At 46.9% G+C, this 17,785-nt stretch overlaps 1 protein-coding gene across 2 annotated transcripts in view; it reads right to left on the reverse strand.

Moving 5' to 3' along the window:
• Positions 1-17,785, reverse strand: part of LOC139048005 (uncharacterized) — a 353,724-nt gene that overhangs the window by 275,259 nt on the left and 60,680 nt on the right. Inside the window, exons 2-3 of one of the 2 annotated variants that reach the window (XM_070522327.1) lie at positions 16,817-16,997; positions 15,228-15,277 (exon numbers count right to left, since the gene is read on the reverse strand). In XM_070522327.1, the coding sequence (XP_070378428.1) occupies positions 15,228-15,231 (4 nt within the window). In that variant the 5' untranslated portion in view covers positions 15,232-15,277; positions 16,817-16,997. Of the gene's footprint in view, positions 1-15,227; positions 15,278-16,816; positions 17,043-17,785 lie in introns of those variants that run through there. The other variant, XM_070522326.1, reaches the window with a different exon arrangement.

A 17,785-nucleotide genomic window follows, 5' to 3' on the forward strand; every position in this document is an offset into this window, starting at 1 on the left:
GTGGTGAGCCCGAGAGCAGCATATACCGGCTGGCTCCTCCATATTCCTCACGGAACAAAAAAAAAGAAGCACTTTTCTACATAAGGGGACACCATTGGCAGCCGCGGCGGGGCTTTGAATGTATATCAATATAATCAACGTATGAACGTGTGAAAAGTACAGATGCGTCAACATTCGTCTCCGACCATGCAAGCCGCCACTGCCAAAGTGCCAGTAACGGAAGAAAGAGAGGGGCGTGGTCCGCAATCCGTTCAGGTAATATCGCAGTCCGCTATCCGTTATCACCCAAGGCATCAGATAGTATGACGCAGTGTTACCGACTTGAGTACTGGCAGCCGGCAAAGGTGGTTCAACGCCCTGGCGTTGCCCTGATGGCGGAAAACCTTCGCGTCCTTGCTTCGGGTGGCTTCAAGGTGTCGCTACAGTGGCTACCCTCTCACGTCGGCGTCAAGGGCAACAAGGAGGCTGGCGCCGTGGCGTACCGCGCCACTGTACCAGTCAGCCCCGCTGTAACAGCCTTCAACTATACAAGGCACAAGGTGCAGCAGCACCTAATGGCAATCCAAAGCGCTAACCCCCCCGTTTATTTCCTTATGGAGGCCTCACAAGGCAGGAGCCGTCTCTCCCGCAGCGTCTTCGGATCGGGTGCTCCTAGCCGTTTGGCCGAAGGTAAAGCAAAGACCGGGCCATCCGCGGCCTTCTCAGCGAGCAGCGAGGACGAAACAATCGACCATCTACTTTGTGCCTTCCCCGCCTTCTCCAAAGAGAGGGCTTCTCTCAACCTCTCATTCCGACGGCATGGACTCCGATCGCTATCCATGCCGACACAATGGCTCCGCCATCATAAACATTCTTACGTTACTGGCGGACACGGGGATGTAGTGTAAATGGTAAATGCGCCGTTTCGCCACTGCTGACAGCGATACCTAACGGTACTGGATGCTGCGATCTCCTCTCTCTTCTCTCTTTTCTCTCTTCTTTAAGCCCCCGTCCTTTTCTCGCAGGTGCTCAGTCGTGCTACATAAATGGCTGCAGGGAATAATGCAGCTTACTCTTCACAGTCGCATTCTCTCTATCGAGTGACAGCACGCTCAACCCCTTACTTCCCTACCCATCACTCTGTTATGCTAGAGTTCACGCAAGACGGCCACCACTAACCCTCCTCGCAACTCGGATGCGCATTTCGACGTGAAAATACAAAGGGAGCATTGTTGCCGAAAGGCTATACATTGATTACAATGCCCAATTAGTGGAGAGCTATACGAAGTAACGACAGTAGTTTTATCGGCCGTATAATCTTGTCAACACAATACGTCTAAGTAATTTAATGTGCATGGTACCACGCACGCACACGCAAATATGAACACATCTCACTCGATGACCGCGGAAACTAGCTGTCAAACGCTGGAGTGAGGAAGCACGGCAGCAGCAACGAGCGAATTATTTCTCGTGCTGCGTCTCGCATCAACAAGAAGTAAACTGAAAACACAGTGCGTGACAGTCTCTGCCACGTCGCAGATGGATTTCAAGACAAGCGGCCTGGGTGGGCGGGCACGACCGCCCGGGCCCCCGGATTAAAACGCACCATCCTTCAAGAACTTCGCGTGCGACGGAAGACGGCGCGCTTCTTCCCCGGTCTCCACGGTTGTGACCGCAAGATTGAGCCGCAATGGGCTTCTCAACCTCTGAGGGTGTCACTCGCACGTACAGTACACGGCGCGCGGCGACGATATTATTGCACTTGAATTTTATACCGAACCTCACGGTGAGGCGGACGGCAGAAATGCGTCTGGGGTGTCCATATAGTTTCTACGGCGATAAAAGTGGTTGCACAACGTGCGGACATAAAATTGTGCCTTCTAATGTACAGCAGCCCGGCCGGTACAAGAGATTAACGTACCGTGTTTTTCGAGCGTAGAGCTGCACCATACCTACAGTTACTCATATTTCATTATTGATTCACTGCGTAGTTTTTCTGGCCAGACCTCATACGTACACTTAGGTACTGAAATAGTTTACGACGGCGTACCTTCGGAAAACATCATAATCAGGGTAGCACCGGCACTCCGGTGCAATTGGAGCCAAATCACTCCTTCTTTGCGTGCATCTTATTTTCAGAAAACCCCGCCCTCGCACTGGCTTTGTCAGTCACATATTCCAAAGTAGTTTTAAGCGTGCGTAACAGCCTTGCCAATGGAGAAAATGTCTGAAATGATTTCGTACGGCAAAACAATTTTTTTTATTTAATAACTCTGAAAGTCCCTTTCTGTTTTTTCGAAAAGTTTGGATTTCTTATTTTAATTATTACTTTTTATGACAGGAATACTCCTAATTGCCTGCTCGCTCATTTGTGCTTTTGTTCGTTACCTTGTTTTCTTGCCTTTCCTTCTGTTGCTGCCACTGGCTGCTATCAGCAAGCATACTTTTTTAAAAGCGAACCTTTTCTTTGCGAAGCTCAGGAGGTTTCGTGACCATGGCTTAGCCTGGCTTTATACTTGATGAAAAGGCCAACCAATTACAACGGAGCGAGCACGCTGCGCCCTCGGATAGCTTCCTCGCAGCACCAGCAGCCACTGCGCATCGGCGGCTGCTTTGCATTGACGAAGTGGACGCTTCTTGCTCGTAGAATGGATTCGAATTTCGCCACGTACTGGCGCGTGTGCTGCCTCTTAGAGCATGATGCGTTCGAGGCGTTCGTCATTTGAGGTGTGTTCCCCCGCGCGTGTGTGCGCCCGTGTGTGCGTGTGTGTGTGTGTGCCCATGTGCACTAAACATAGCTTCGCTGTATATGAATTCCAACTCGTATCTGTTGCGCTTCGTTTTTGCGGACTAATTTTCCCACTTTGCTGATGACTAACTTCATGAACTTCTCAGACAGGCCTCACTCGACGAAGCGCGTCTCGTAAGGATACATATAAACTTTCTTGCTCTCCAATAAATGCTCGAGTGGGGTTGCGAAAGCTTTTTCTAAAATATCGACATTTCTGTATTTCCTAATGATGATATGAACGGTTCTATGGCGCAAGGGACAATAATGGCGGAAGAGCGCCAATCTATGGTCTAATGTAGTCGATGGTTTCGTAATGCCAACGGTACATCTATATAAGTAGCTTTGCTATATAGAAGCCAAAGTATTCTTGTTGCTGTGAAGTGGGTAAAGTATATACGTGTTAAAACATTGACAATGTCTGGTGAAGTGTACGACTGAGACGAGAGTTGAAATACCGAAAAGAATCAATGTCAATAGCACTGCTGTCTCGTCAGGGTGCAAGCACCTGGAGGCGCGCACTCCACCAATCTCATCTATCTCAGCTATCACCGCAGAAGCCTCTTGTGGGAGGATGCGCTACGAATCTAGTGGGCTAATTACCTGCCACACAACTTCATTTAAAAATTTAAAGCCGCTTTGGCAATGAAAGATGGTTCCGCATCAAGTAACATTGTTGGGTGACGGGAGTATGCAGTTGATAAGCTGCAGGAAAGTGCTTTCTTCGCTCATCTTCTGCCTCCCGCCACTGCAGAAAGACATGGAGTACGTTCAGCCGTGCGATACATCTACCACAAATGGGAGGTTCATCGCCAGTGTCCCATATGTGTGCCCTATGCTCAATCAACAAAATAGGACATGTGTTCGTCGCGCTTTTGCTATGGATGGCCAATTATCTACACGTGGCTTGATTAAATTGAGCTTATTCACGGTACCTTCGTCCCAGACGGATTGCCAAAAACGGCTGAACATTTTCCATAAGAATGAGCTATCGGGCAAAGTCTTGCCGCCAAATGCGGGTCTTAACCCTGCTTCAAAAGTTGAGTAACAATAGCTCTCGAACATTTGATTGGAAGGCATCCAGCAGCCCAAGTAGTGTTGAAAAGTGGGAGAAGTGTCAGTTTTGTATCAGTATGCACGTTGTTAAATATGTCAAACGTGACTAGAAATAGTGTAGTCTTTGCCCATTCCACAAGGGTTTTCAGTCTCACCACGTGCTTATCAACTTATCAACTTATCATCCCATCTTTCAATGTTTCATCCCGTTCTGACCCCAGATATAAGGTTGCCGTCTCCTCCTCTCGAACGAACAAGTATCAAGATTTTTTTTACCCCGCACAAGTGTCGACCGGAACCACCTTCCTGCTTCCATCATTCAGATCACAGATATACCTTCCTTCAAAAGAGCAGTCTACCACGCTTTCGCTTAACGGTGTCTGCATACCACTGTGTGCATATTACATTCCTTTGTTATGTACCACTCCTTTCTCCAGTGCCTCAGGGACTTGAAAGTATGTGTAATAAATAAATAGACGAAGCCTCGAGGTTCGTACTAGCATTGGAGCCAAGGCCCGATTGTTTTGCGTGCATGTAACCTTAGGCAAACCCCGCTTTCAAACTGGGTTTCTCAGTGGCATTCTTCAATGTAACTTTATGAAAGCGTCACAGTTTTAATAGCGCAGGAACCTTCTGAAAGAATTTGGTGCAGCTTAACAGTCTTTTATTCAAGGACTCTGAAAGAGACTTTTATTTAAGACAGCTCGAATGTTTTGTTTAAATTTGGACCTTTCGTACTTATGACAAGGAAGACTCCTATTGTAATTGCTTGCTCACTCATTTGTTTGTTTCTTTAGTACCTTGTTTTCATGCCTTTTCTTTTGTTAGTGGGACCAGCTTCTGCCACCGACGTTACCCTCTTTCTTTTATTTTTAAAAACGACGCTTTTCCTAGACAATATAGGCTGGTGTCATGACCATGTATGAGGCCTGGCCTTTTCGTTGATGAATAAACAGGCCAACCGATATGTACAAAGCACGCACGCCCCGTGCCCCGCTGGGTTTTCTGCAGCACCAGCAGCCTTCGACCATCCGCGGCCCCAGGGTAATGAGGAAGTGAACGCTTCTTGCGGATAAAACGCACTCGAAATTCACTACGTGAGCAAGCGCATGCTTCCTCTGAAACCACGATGCGTTCCAGGCGTCCGTCGTTACGGATGTGTGCGGCCGCGCGGCTGCGCCGGAAAGGCGGTGGTCCCGGGTTCGAGTCCTGGACCAGGACAAATTTTCCTTCAACTGCGAGGCTTTCTTCTCGAGGAACCAGTATGGGCTTGCACTGTAGCAATTGCTAATATTTGGTGGAGGTCTCATATTCCCTTTATTAATTACTTCCCCCCAACTTGTGGGTTTCCGCAGAACTATTACGCCGAACAATTGCTTTTGCGTCTAGTTATGAATATATATTTGACTTCGCCCTGCCATCATCTAGCCGCCTGGTTAGCTAAATGGCACAGCGGCTGCCCCGTAAAGTCGGTGGTCGCGGCCTCGAGTCCCGGAGCGGGACGAATTCATCTCAAGCTGCCAGGCTTTTCTTTCTTGGAACCTATATGAGTTTCTATCGTAGCAATTGCTGCGATTGGGTGAATGTCTCATTTTTCCTTTACTAATGAAGCTAAACATGTAACGATACGATCAAAAGCCTTCGCTTGGTCGAGCAATAGGAAACAGTCTGAAATGAGTGTCCTTGAAGCGAAGGTAAAGCGATTCTTCTTCAATGCTAAATATGAATTATTGATCGCCTTGGCACGCTACAGATTTGCCCCTTGCCGGTTATGTGTAGAAGGGCACCCTTTATGTTTCAGTTTTCTTTTTTTGCTGGCACTGACCAGAGTTTCTTGTAATTCACATTTAGCAGTGTAATCGGCCGCCAGGAAATTGGGTCTCAGGTCTGGCCGCCTGCCTCTGGAAACAGGACAATACGCCTATCGCGGAAGTAATCTGGCCGAGCGCCATCTATATTGAGCTTATTAATACTAGACGAAATAGTTCCTCCGACAGTATCCAAAAAGGGCACGCAGACTGGTCGCCGATGGAATTTGGGCCGGGCGCAGAAGAGGTATTCATGTCTTTAATCACTACATCCAGTTCTTCGAGTGTCGATGGCTCTCATTGCTGTTGTAGGACGTTATCTGATACGTGGGCAGGTTTCGAGAAAATTCCCTCAGTCGTTCCTAGTAATAATTCCTGGCTCAACCGCCTTCGTCGGCAGTGAACACCTCGATGACGAGCTGTGTAAAGACTGCGCTTATGTCTGACGATAGGGCACAGTGAGTACCATAAGGAAGCATGACATATGGCATTCGAGTAGAGCTTTTCGGCTCCACCGACCCGTTCGCATGTACTGAAGGACTAGATGTCTAGAGGACTAGAGGACTTGAGGAGTAGAGGACTAGATGTGCTAGATCAGATAGAGATACTCCCTACGAGAGTATACTCCCTACGTGTACCACGCAGCCTTATAATCGTCCTAACAGAAGTAGTGCTCCATGTCGGCCTGGCACAAAGATTCTAATCCAGCGCCCATATTTCTGTGACGCTTTCGGAATCTTTGAGAAGACTGACGTTCATTCGCCATAAATCGCTTCTCGATGCTGTTTCGCCGAGACCAACGCGTAGGGACAAAGTACGATGGTTGGCGTTCTTTGGCCACTTCTGGCACTTGCACCAATAAACTAATATTGTCATCATCGAAGTACGATGGTCAGAGATGCGGGCAGTATACCTCGCCTTAGTGCGGGATTTACCACTTTCAAAGCGACAACTTAATTCTGCGCGAAAAGGGAGTTTATCCAGTCTATTTGCTGACCAGCATCTTTCTAATGTTGGCCTCAATGCGTCATCATTCAGCTGTGTCCACCCATCGGCAACACGAAACTGCTGAGCGAGGCGACGTAACGCCCGTGTTCCTCGACGGGAGGGTTCGGGTCTGGGAGTGTCGCGCCCTTCGTTTAAGGAAGAGTCCGACTGTGAACGCTGGGTAAGTCTCCAACATACAGGTGTCCAGGGATTATAAAATTCCGTGGCACTGTACTGACATAAGGGTGCATATACCACTAGTGCTCTGACCCGTCTCGTGTTTAGTGAAAAATCGACTGGTGACATGCGCCCGTCCATTCAAGGTGTACAATGTGCTCTATTTCATAAGTGAGGGTCTAAGGATCAACACCGCTCCCACGCCGAGGAGGAGGAATAGGAAATAGAGAGAGAAGACAGGGAGATTAACAAGAAATGCGACTGGTTGGCTACCCTAGTCTGGGAGGCGGGAACGAGGGAATAGAAAGATAAGATAGAGAGAGGGACGGGAGAGGGGGAAAGCCGGGGTGAGACGTGATTTTCAATGTGAAGAAATCAATGACGGCAAAACGGACCATGAAGTTCGCTACCTCAAGCCATGTCCACAAATTATACTCTTGCAAAAAAAGAAAACACGCTGATGCCCGGGGCTCGCGCGGAGAGGAACACCTCTCTCTGTCGAAGGCCTGGAACCCTGCAACATGCAGACAGCGGAAATACACCTTCGTCATGATGCAAGCGAAAAGCGTCTCCATGTTACTCGCCTAGAGAAGGGTTCCGCTCACTGATGCGGAACCCGATGTGCTTAACCTTTTCGTAGCTTTGCGTTTACTCTCTTTCTACGAACCGCTCGAGTCCGTATCTGTTATATATATCTGTTTATTATGTCTTGTTTATATGTGTGCATTGCGTCTACCTTCCACTTCACTTACTGGGTGCTTTAAAGACAATTCCGTTGTTCGCGGCAGAATGGTATCCGCTAGCATAGGCAAGTCTCGTCTCTCGCACGGCGTCTGCTGAGGCTGGGGGTGATGGCCTCGAATTACCGGAGGGCGCGACCTGGCCGTAGATTCGTTGGTATAGCCGACGAATTCGTGCGCTGTCAAGGCGATTGTCTAGCTGGTTCCGTGTTCTGAAGGAGATGTTGTGCCACTTGATTGAGTCTGCCTCTGTTGCGCTGGCCTCGCTAGGGCTCTTCTCAGAAAAGATGACTGGTGGAAACTCTTCGTATCCTGACCTGCCTGAAGATTCCCTCTGTAGTGGTTCTGAATTGACATAGGTCCACCTATTGAAACAATATTTCTCCAGACTGGTGGACGTCAACGCGGGATCCCCGCTGTTCAGGATCAAGCTGTTACTGAACCGTCGAGCGAGAGTCGCTTCGAGCGCATGGAAACCGCAGTGCCGTACGGGCAGCCCAGGTCACGAACGCAACAAGCACGGAGCGTGTGCCGGTCTCGTTAGCTCCAATTGGATCGCCACCAGCAGTAAGCATTCCCGGATTCCCTATGAATGGTCCCACCATGGGGTAATTCATAGGGAATGGCCCCATGGGAACTGACCGATTGGGAATTGGCCGCTTATGAAGCGGCCATTCATACAATGGCCGCTTGGGAACTGAGGAGAAGACGGTAGCTGAATTAAACGCGGACTTGAGAGCCCTCGGTATTGGAACTTTTTTTGGCAGAATGCCATATACTCCATGCCATGGCTGTTTCACGCCGTTGAAGCAGACACCGCTACCATTGTTGCAGAAAGATGAAGTCTTACAGGGCCCATGCGACACTGCACTCAAGTATATATGTACGTCGAAATAAGGCATGTAATCTAGGAGAAACACAACCTCAGCAGATGTTTTAGAGGTGTAGCGCCCCGTCATCGTCAACAACTAATTTATCCAGATCAAACACTCAGAAAGCTCAAAAAATGCGCGTTAGACGTGGTAATTCGGACACTGTATACATGGACCCGAAAGCTAGCTCCCTCTGAGTCGGCTCGTTCACATGTATTCGCGTTTTGCACAAATGCTGCACAAATGACGACTTCTGATTGGTGGCGATTTCAACGCCAAGCATCCGCAGTGGGGCTATGATTAACACAAGCCCTGTGTAACCGCACTCACAGAAGCTATGTAGACAACTGACTTAGTGGAGCTCGCAAATGACACCCACTACCCCAGCCCCGTGGCGCTGCGTAGTGGACAACGTAACGCGACCCCAGATCTGACGTTGTCCTCACCAGCCTGGGTGAAGGACTGGCGATGCGATCCTGACCTCTGGGGTGGCGACCACTGTATTTTGTTAATTACTTTAGACATGGGACGAAAACGTGTGGCCGGGGGTACTGCGCGAACGATCAGATGGGATGCCTACAGACGGGAATTTGCGGAGAAAACCAAGACTCCATCCCTACGAGAAGGGGCATAGCGCATCTTCCGCATGACCACTCCTGAGACGGAGGTAAGACCTGATGCTCCGGCACCGCAAAAACACGTGTTAAACTTTGGGAAGCGCGCAAACAAGCACATTTGACTTACGCATAAAATAGCCGAAGACATCGCGACCATGTGTGACTTCGACGTTGCACTAACACCACCCGGACATACGTCAAGTGCATGTATCCGGAATGTTGGAGTCAGTATTGCTCTTCATTTAACGAAATAACTCGCCTCCGGAAGGGGTAGTACACGTTCGAGGTGACAACAAGTCAGCGTACAACAAATAGTGCTATTTCAATTGTCTTTCTTGAAAGTGGCCAGTCACTCAGCCAGCTCCAAGATAATGTCGCGAAGATGTGTTCTTTTCCCAACCGTTCAGGCAGCTGAATGCCGAGAATTACCGGGAAACGCCGGCAGTGACCGACGATGGCCTCCAGGCCCGATTCTCACTTTCGAGTTTGAACAGGCACTTTCTTCCAACAATGCGTGTAGCGCTTCCGGCCATGACGCCCAGATGTGGGCGCCTCCGTGGAATCTTGAAGAATACGGAAAGCAGCAGCTTCTGGGTGAGATTCACGCAGTGTGCGTCAATGGTGAAATTCAAGCACGATGGAAGCATTCGATAGTTACACCAATACAGAAATCGAACAGCCAGATATACTATCGAACATGCTGCCCGTATCGCTCAGTTACTGCTTGCGAGCTGGCAGCCCATGGCCCTGACACGCATATAGCACTTTCTAGAAACAGAGGGTAAATTCAATCTAGCACAGATAGGGTTTCGACTAAACCTTGGCGCTCAACCAAGCATACTGCTTATGAAGCAAGGCGTACTGTGTCGAAAGGAGCTCGGTCGAGTAAACCCCCACCGAGCATCCTTGTGGTTGTTAACCTTCCAAAAGATTTCGAAATGTGACGCACGAGGACTAAATCGAGGCAGCACAGAGACCACCCACTCAACTTAGACCACGCCTTGCTTCAAGACCACTGTTTTTCCGTACAGGTAAACGGAGACGTCGGGAAGGTGTACCTAAACATGGGGGGAGGGGGGTCGAGAGCCACAAGCCGCCACGTTGTCGCCCCCTGCTCTTTAACTCTGATAGGTCTGGCTGAGCGATTAGAGGCCATTTCTGAACAGGGTTTCACAATTTACGTGCATGACGTAACGTTATGGGCTTCGTCACGACCGAGTAACGATCAGCAAGAGATCCAGCAGGCGGCACTTGCCGGAAAATTCCACTGCCTACACGCAATCTGGCATGGGGTCAACTCCAGAGAAGACCCTGTAGTTGGGGATCCGAGACTTAGTACAGGGCGAAGCAACTCACCACATGAGGCGCACCATAGCAGCGAGAGGAAAAACCAGATCGCATACTCGGGATACCTATTCACCCCACAGACCCACTGTATGCGTGGCTCGTTCACCTTCGTCGGACCTGGCACAAGACTATTCACCTCATAAGACTGATCTGATTCCGCAGGAGTATACCGTATACCGAAATCTTGTTAATGCTTTGATGAAATCCCGAGCGATATATATGGAGCGCGCTGTCAGGATCTCCTTGATCGGACACCCTGGGCAGTGCTGGGTACTTCACAGAACACCTCCACGCGTCATCACGAGGCTTCCGAAACACACACGTGTCGAGAAGCTACATCGATATGCTCCGTCGCCTACTTTCCGCGCAACCATCGATGCATCGGAGGCAGGCCACGAGGAACACCCGATGACCAACCCTTGCAAGAATTTATCGTTTTCGTTGGAAATTTTCCATTCAATGCTACACAAAATTCGTTGCACCCTCTCCTTCAGCTGTTTCGGCACCATCTTGGCTGAAATATTTTTTTCATCTCCAAGACTTCTCTCAAAATTCGGTGAATGTATGACTTTCTCAAACCAAAGGCATCTGATATAATTCTAAACGCCATTTGGCGGTCAATCTGCACGAGAGAATACATCCACGCTATCGACATGTTTTCATCTTCGCACGGGGCTAGTTGACGACTGTTCGTCGCTCTCCATTTCGACATGAAACTAAACGAAGCAGCAGTTTCTCTCGAAAGGTAAAGCATCAATTGTGATAGCAAATAAGTGGAGAGCTATACGCAGAAAGAATACTAGGTTTATCGCGCGTATTATGTTGTAGATATAGAATGCATAACTAAATGAAAATGCATTGTTTCACACGTGCACATGCAAATATGAACACATCTCACTCGACAACCGGGGAAACTCGCTGTCAAACGCAGGCGTGAGGAAGCGCGGCCGCAGCAGCGATCGAATTCGCCTTCGTTCCACGTCTAACACCAACGTGAACTAAGTCTTGAAAACATGTTGCGCGGTGGACTGTCCCCGTCGCAGATGGCTTCCAAGGCACAGCGGCCCAGTTGGATGAGCGCGGCTGCCCGTGCAGCCCGAAGTAGAACGCTCTATCTTTCCGTCCCCTCCCCTCGGAGATTAGCGCGCGACGGAAGACGGTGGGTTTCCTCCTCTTTCTCCTCGCTTGCGTGCGCGAGATTGAGCAACGATATACGGCTCACCCTCGCACATTTTCACTCACACATACAGCACACGGCGCTCCGCGACGATCTTATTACCTTTGCATTCGATACGGAACCTCATGTTGACGCCCATGGCAGAAACGCCCCGGAGGGTTCGTAGAATTGCTATGGAAATAAAAGTGGGTGCGAGAAGTGCGCGCATAAAATTCTGCCTTGTAATGTACAGCAGTCAGGCCAGTACTAGAACTTCACCTGGTTTTTTAAGCGCAGGAGCAACACCATAGGCACATTTCTCATGTCACTGCTCAGTCACTGAGTGAATTTCTGGAGCAGACCTCGTACCAATGCTAAAATAGTCTACGAAGGCGTAAATTCGGAAAGTAATGTCCCGCTGGAAGCCCTTTTGCACTGCAGCGCTACACCAAAGGTACACTTCCCACATCATTGCTGAGTTACTGAGTGAATCTTTGGGGCAGACCTAATTGCATTACTGAAACGCTGAAATAGTTTACGAGGGCGTAAATTCGGAAAGTCATCTCAACCTGGAAGCCTATTTGCTCTGCAGAGGCTGTGCTATATGTACACTTCCCATGTCTTTGCTGTTACAGTGAATTATTGCGGCAGACCTCGTACCAATGCTTTTACGAAGGCATATATTTCGAAAGTAATACCCAGCCTCTCTGAACTGCTATTGGAGCCGTGAGACCTCCGTTTTGCATGCACGTTATCTTAAGCAAACGCCGTTCTCGATCTGCTGTTCGCAGTAGCATTTATCATTGTAATATTAACAATACCCAGCAGCCTTAACAGTGGAGGGACCTTATGGAAGGATTTGGTGCAGCAAAAGAATCTTTTATTACCGCACTCCGAACGAGACTTCCATTTAAACAGCGTGAATTTCTTGTTTGTATCACCACCTTTCATACTTATGACTGGGAGAATTCCATTATAACTGCTTGCCCGCTCATTGGCCTGTTTCTTAAGTAACTTGCATTCTTGCCTTGTTTTCTCTTGGTGGCACCAGCCACTGCCACCAACCGTACTTCTTTTCAAGCAGGGTTTGGGAACGAGCTAGTTGGTATTCCATTGTAAACATCACTTACAGTGCGTCTTCGTCGTTCCTTCGCTCCTGTGTCTATATGTACGCACTGTCAGAGATTGATTTTTAAACTTTCGTGACCGTGGATGCAGCCTGGCTTTTCCATTGATGAACAAAGAAGCCAACCGATCTATGCGGAGCATGCACGCCACGCGCTCCGCTGGGTTCCCTGCAGCACCAGCAGCCTTCGACCATCCACGGCTGGGGGTAATACGGAAATAAACGCTTCTTGCCGTTAGAATGCATTCGATATCGCTACGTACGCTCGCGCACGCTGCCTCTGAAACCGCGATGGGTTCAAGGCGTCCGTCATTCAAGGTGTGTTCGCTCGCGCTTGTGCGCGCACGTTTGAGTGTGTGTATGTGTGTGTGTGTGTGTGCGTGTGTACAGGGGCGTTGTCACTGAGAGAAAGCTTCGCTTTATATGCATTCCAACTTGTTGGATCTGCTGCTAATCATTTTGCGGTTTCAGTTCCCCACTTTTGCTAATGATTCCCTTCATTAAATTCTGAGACAGGCCTCAATCGTGGGAGTGCAGCACATGAGAATGCAAATAAACTTTCATGCGCTCAAGGAAATGCGCATATGGGGTCGTGCGACCTTTTCCTAACATATTTACATTTCCGCAATTTCGAATCGTTAAGAACGCCTGCATGAACCATATCAAACCGGTCCGAACCATTACATTGTTGCTCCGAAGCTGATCCTCAGCCAAACCTGAAAATTTGCGGAAGCCTCAGCGCAAAGCTCAACCCAATCCAAAAACTTTTCAACCGGATAGAGTGCCGCTACCCGTTACTACGGTAAATAAGGATAGTTGAGCTAAAAGCGACACAGGTCTGTGTTTGCTTAGGTCGTTTTTGCAACCTCGTTGGTGCATAACGATAACTTTTGCTTTCTTCATTTGCAGCGGCAACACAGCCGTGTCTAAAGACCGAGTATATATGTCAGTTAGTGCAAGGTTAATAATTTATTTATTTATTTATTCATTTATTACATCCTTCAGGCCAATGTGGTCCAAACAGGACGGTTAATACAATTTAAATATATCTGTATTGCGAAAAAAAACAAACACACAAAAGAAAGAACAAGAAAAAAGAAACATGATATTATTTGAGGCAAGAACACAAAAAAAACATGATCGTTTACTCACACAGTGCGTCCTGAGGTTCTGTTAATCTATTCCAGTCGGCACATAATGCGGAAGAAAACGGAACACCTATAAATGTTTGCTCTTGCAAAGCAAGGGGAGAGAAAGTGTGTCAGGTAATGTCGCGTAGGTCTTGTAGGTACTGGGAAAAGAAACTATTTGTTCAATAGCCATTTTACCGTTAACAAATAAGCTTAAGAAATTAAGACTTTCAACTTTTGCCTTAACAGACCGAGTTTGCGTTGAGCAGACCCAACAAGGTTTTCAATGTGTGCGTTAAAATTAAAAATGTGCCTGATTGTGACCCCGACATAGTTAAGCTTACTAACATGTTGAAATCGGCTAATATTTATTCTGTAAGGAAAAGGCAACGGGTTTTCTTGTTAGGTAGAGTCATGTAAGCTGATTTTTTGAAATTAATTTTCATGTCTCACGTAACATACCTGTCATAAATGATTTACAAGCATTCGTTCAACAACACTTGATCCTGGACATTCTTAACGCGACAGTAAGCAAGGCAATTATCTGCAAATAGGTGCAGTTTAAGGTTAGGATGCAAGTCATTAGCAATGTCATTTACATATAATAAAAACAAAATTGGTCCTAAAACCGAGCCTTGTGGCACACCAGATAAAACAGGTAAAGAGGATGATCTTTCGCCTGCTATTTGAACATATTGCTTTCTATTTGTCAGGTGCGCATGGATTAGTTTCACAATTTGTCTATTACCTCCAACTTTATACCATTTCTCAAAACGTTTTGTGTGACACATCCGGTCAAAAGCCTTGAAAAATCAATTGCTATAACATCAATTTGTTCCTTGTTGTTAATTGCGACACCAAAACCATGAGACACCTCAAAAAGCTGCGTCACTGTTGACAGACGCTGGCAAAAGCCATGTTGCTTGCTGGAGAATAAGTTGATATTTTCTGTATATTAAACCAGACGTTTCGATATTTTGTGTTCTAACATTTTACACACGGAGCATGTATTGGAAATTGGCCGATAGTTCTCCGCCAATAACTTATTGCCCGCTTTAAAAATAGTTACGATGCGTGCAAAGAGACAATCTTTCGGGACACCTCTGCTATGAAATGACATTGCAAAAAATCTAGACAAAAAATGTGATATGCATCCACAATAATTAACGCCTTAAAAACTCGTTGGCTATTCCATCGGGGCCACAATATGTTTTGATATCTAGTTTTACCAACAACGCTAGAATGCCTATTTCCAGAATTTCCAGTATTTTTTAAGCGAGGTTTGCAAGTAACCCACCAGTGTTGTTGAAAAACATGCCACCTTCGCATCTTTTAATTCTTTTCTAACTTGCGTACTGAGACTGGCTATTTCCGCACATCGCCATGGCATCCTTCAGCGCGCACAATTAAGTCGCCGCTTCAAATGAATAATGTTTCTACTTACCCATGGACTGGGTTTTCTTATGCGCTTGATTTTCTTGGGCACACCTTGTTCTAAACAGGTGAGAAGAACTTATACAAAGTATCTCCAAACCGTATTTGTGTCTTTATCAACCGGCATATTATCAAGAGCACGTTCCAAGTATTCAGTTCGACTAAAGTTATACACACATACAGAGGGATTTCTTTTCTAATGGCATGTTACCAATTCTTAAAATTGCAACTACTATTTTTTGATCTGATATGCCACCCAATTTTATAATGAAATGTTCCTTTAGTCAAAAATAACAAATCCAGCATAGATTGATTTTGCCCCTGTGTCCTGGTGGGCTCATGAGCTACCAGAACAAAGTTATGCTCAAGCATAATCTCGAACATTATATCAGCGCTAGGCTTTTTCAATGGCCCCGTAATTCTCACATCCCAATCGACACCTGGTAAATTAAAATCCCCTGTTAGAACACTTGTAATTATGGCATGCCTCATGTTATTTAAATGCTGGTCAAGCGCATACAAAAATTCAACCTGTGTCCTGGGGCTCTGTAGATTACGCCAACTATCAAAATGTTATTGCCAAGAAATAGTTTCCACCGCACACTTTCATGCCCGTTTATGGAAGACACAGTTATATATCTGAGTGGTTTCTTCACTAGAAGCGCCACGCCACCGCCTTGTGTTACTTTATCATTGCGGATAGCATTGTAAGTGCTTGGAAAATACCTCATCATCCTTCACGTCACTGTGGAACCACGTTTCTGTTATGGCAATAAGCTCTGCGTCGTGAAACAATGACAAATATTCAAGGTGTTCTACCTTATTCACTATGCTCCGTGCATTAATGTTCAGTAATATTATATCGGGCTGCCTTGCGCGTCAGTCAACTTTTTCGGTGGCAGGTGGTCGTTCATTGCGCAGTCTCACGCGCACATCCTACTCGAAGTCCGATGTGCAAGCAATGCTATTGATAAAAAGCTTATTGTGAACAACGCGGACCTTTGCGCCATCACTTTTATCAGTCTGTGCCGATTTCCAATATAGTCGTCTTTTTGTGACTGTTTCCGGCGAATAGTCGTCCGAAACACTAATATTCGTTCCTTTCTTTCAACTATATTCGTATTCTTTCAACTGATGAAATCGTGACGCCAAGTTTGTCGGAGAAACATTTTTCACAATTTGCTGCTCGATGTCTTCACGCGTTTTGGTTTCAGTCTCGGGAACACCCAATACAATAATAATTCTGCGTCGTGCCCGGTCTTCCAAATCAGTTAGTCGCTGCTGTTGATGCTGAACTGTTCGCTTAACGTGTTCAACCGTTCATTCTAGAATTTTCACCCCAGCACATTGACTCATAATTTCAACTGGGCTCTCTTCCCAATTGGCGAACCTGTTGTCCATTTGAATTTGCACATGCAAAATGTGTTTCAGCATTTCTTCCAGAGTTGGACCAGGGTTTGTTTCTACATCCCCGGAAAGCAGGATCTTTAGCTTAAACTATCACATGCTCAAAACTTCAAAACACTTCACAGGAAGCAGCAGAACCAATGGACATAGGCAATCTAACCATAGTCCTGATACATGAGAGGATTAACCCACCTGTAAGACTAGCCTTGCGTGGGTATGAACCATTGCCGCTGCCGTGCTCCCGACCCCACTGAAGGTAGCCGAGTGCAGTGTTGGCTTTATATGCCGGCTGTCCGTTGCTGATGGCACGGCTGCTTGACGATCCAATTGGCTCATCCAGGTGACGTCCACCGCTGCTGAACTGGGCTCCGCACTGCTGACGATAAGCGACAGAATCTGTAAGACAAGCCATGTGTGGTTATGCGCCATTGCCGCTGCCGTGCTGCCGACCCCCCCCTCCCCTTTAGCGATAGTTCCGGCATAACGGCGAAGAAAAATATTGAGTAAACGACCAGGACCACAGGTCAATTTTGTTTTCAGATTTAACAGCACTGCGACTTTACCGTTTTATGCAATAAAATCAAGCTGGGATGCTAAAAATGCCGCATGACGCAAGTTCACGCATGTGTTTGCTTTCGAAAACACTCCAGTAAAATAAGTATTAAAATATTCAGTGAGAACCTGTTGATATGCAACAAAGTTAACATCAACCGAAACCTGCCAGTCAGCGTTGCTCAAGTTATTCAAAATTTATCTCGGTTCGAGTTCATAAAGTTAGGCAAAGTTGTTGTGAAACATAAGTCCTTAGACTCGTGCAATGCATGTGCGGGAGCGTTATTGACGTCATTATTGACAATAGGATTGGGAGTAGACCTTATAGCCCGTTCTCGTTCCCACTTTAAATGAATAAATTGTCGTAATATCCAGGGTGTACGTTTCTGGACTTTCTTCCGCTTGTTTGGCACGAACCTATTGAAACAATAATTGCACCATATCAGCAAACATCTGCCTTAGAAAATATACGTTATCATGCTTTTCAGCAATATCACTAAGGCCATTTCCCTATGCCCAATCAGAGAAGCATCATCAACTTTTTCGTAATTTCTAAACTAGCGTATGCAACTAGTTTTATCTATAACATGTTTCTTTTTTTGTTCTATT

Source organism: Dermacentor albipictus, chromosome 7, assembly GCF_038994185.2.
Source record: "Dermacentor albipictus isolate Rhodes 1998 colony chromosome 7, USDA_Dalb.pri_finalv2, whole genome shotgun sequence".
Classification (NCBI taxonomy): domain Eukaryota; kingdom Metazoa; phylum Arthropoda; class Arachnida; order Ixodida; family Ixodidae; genus Dermacentor; species Dermacentor albipictus.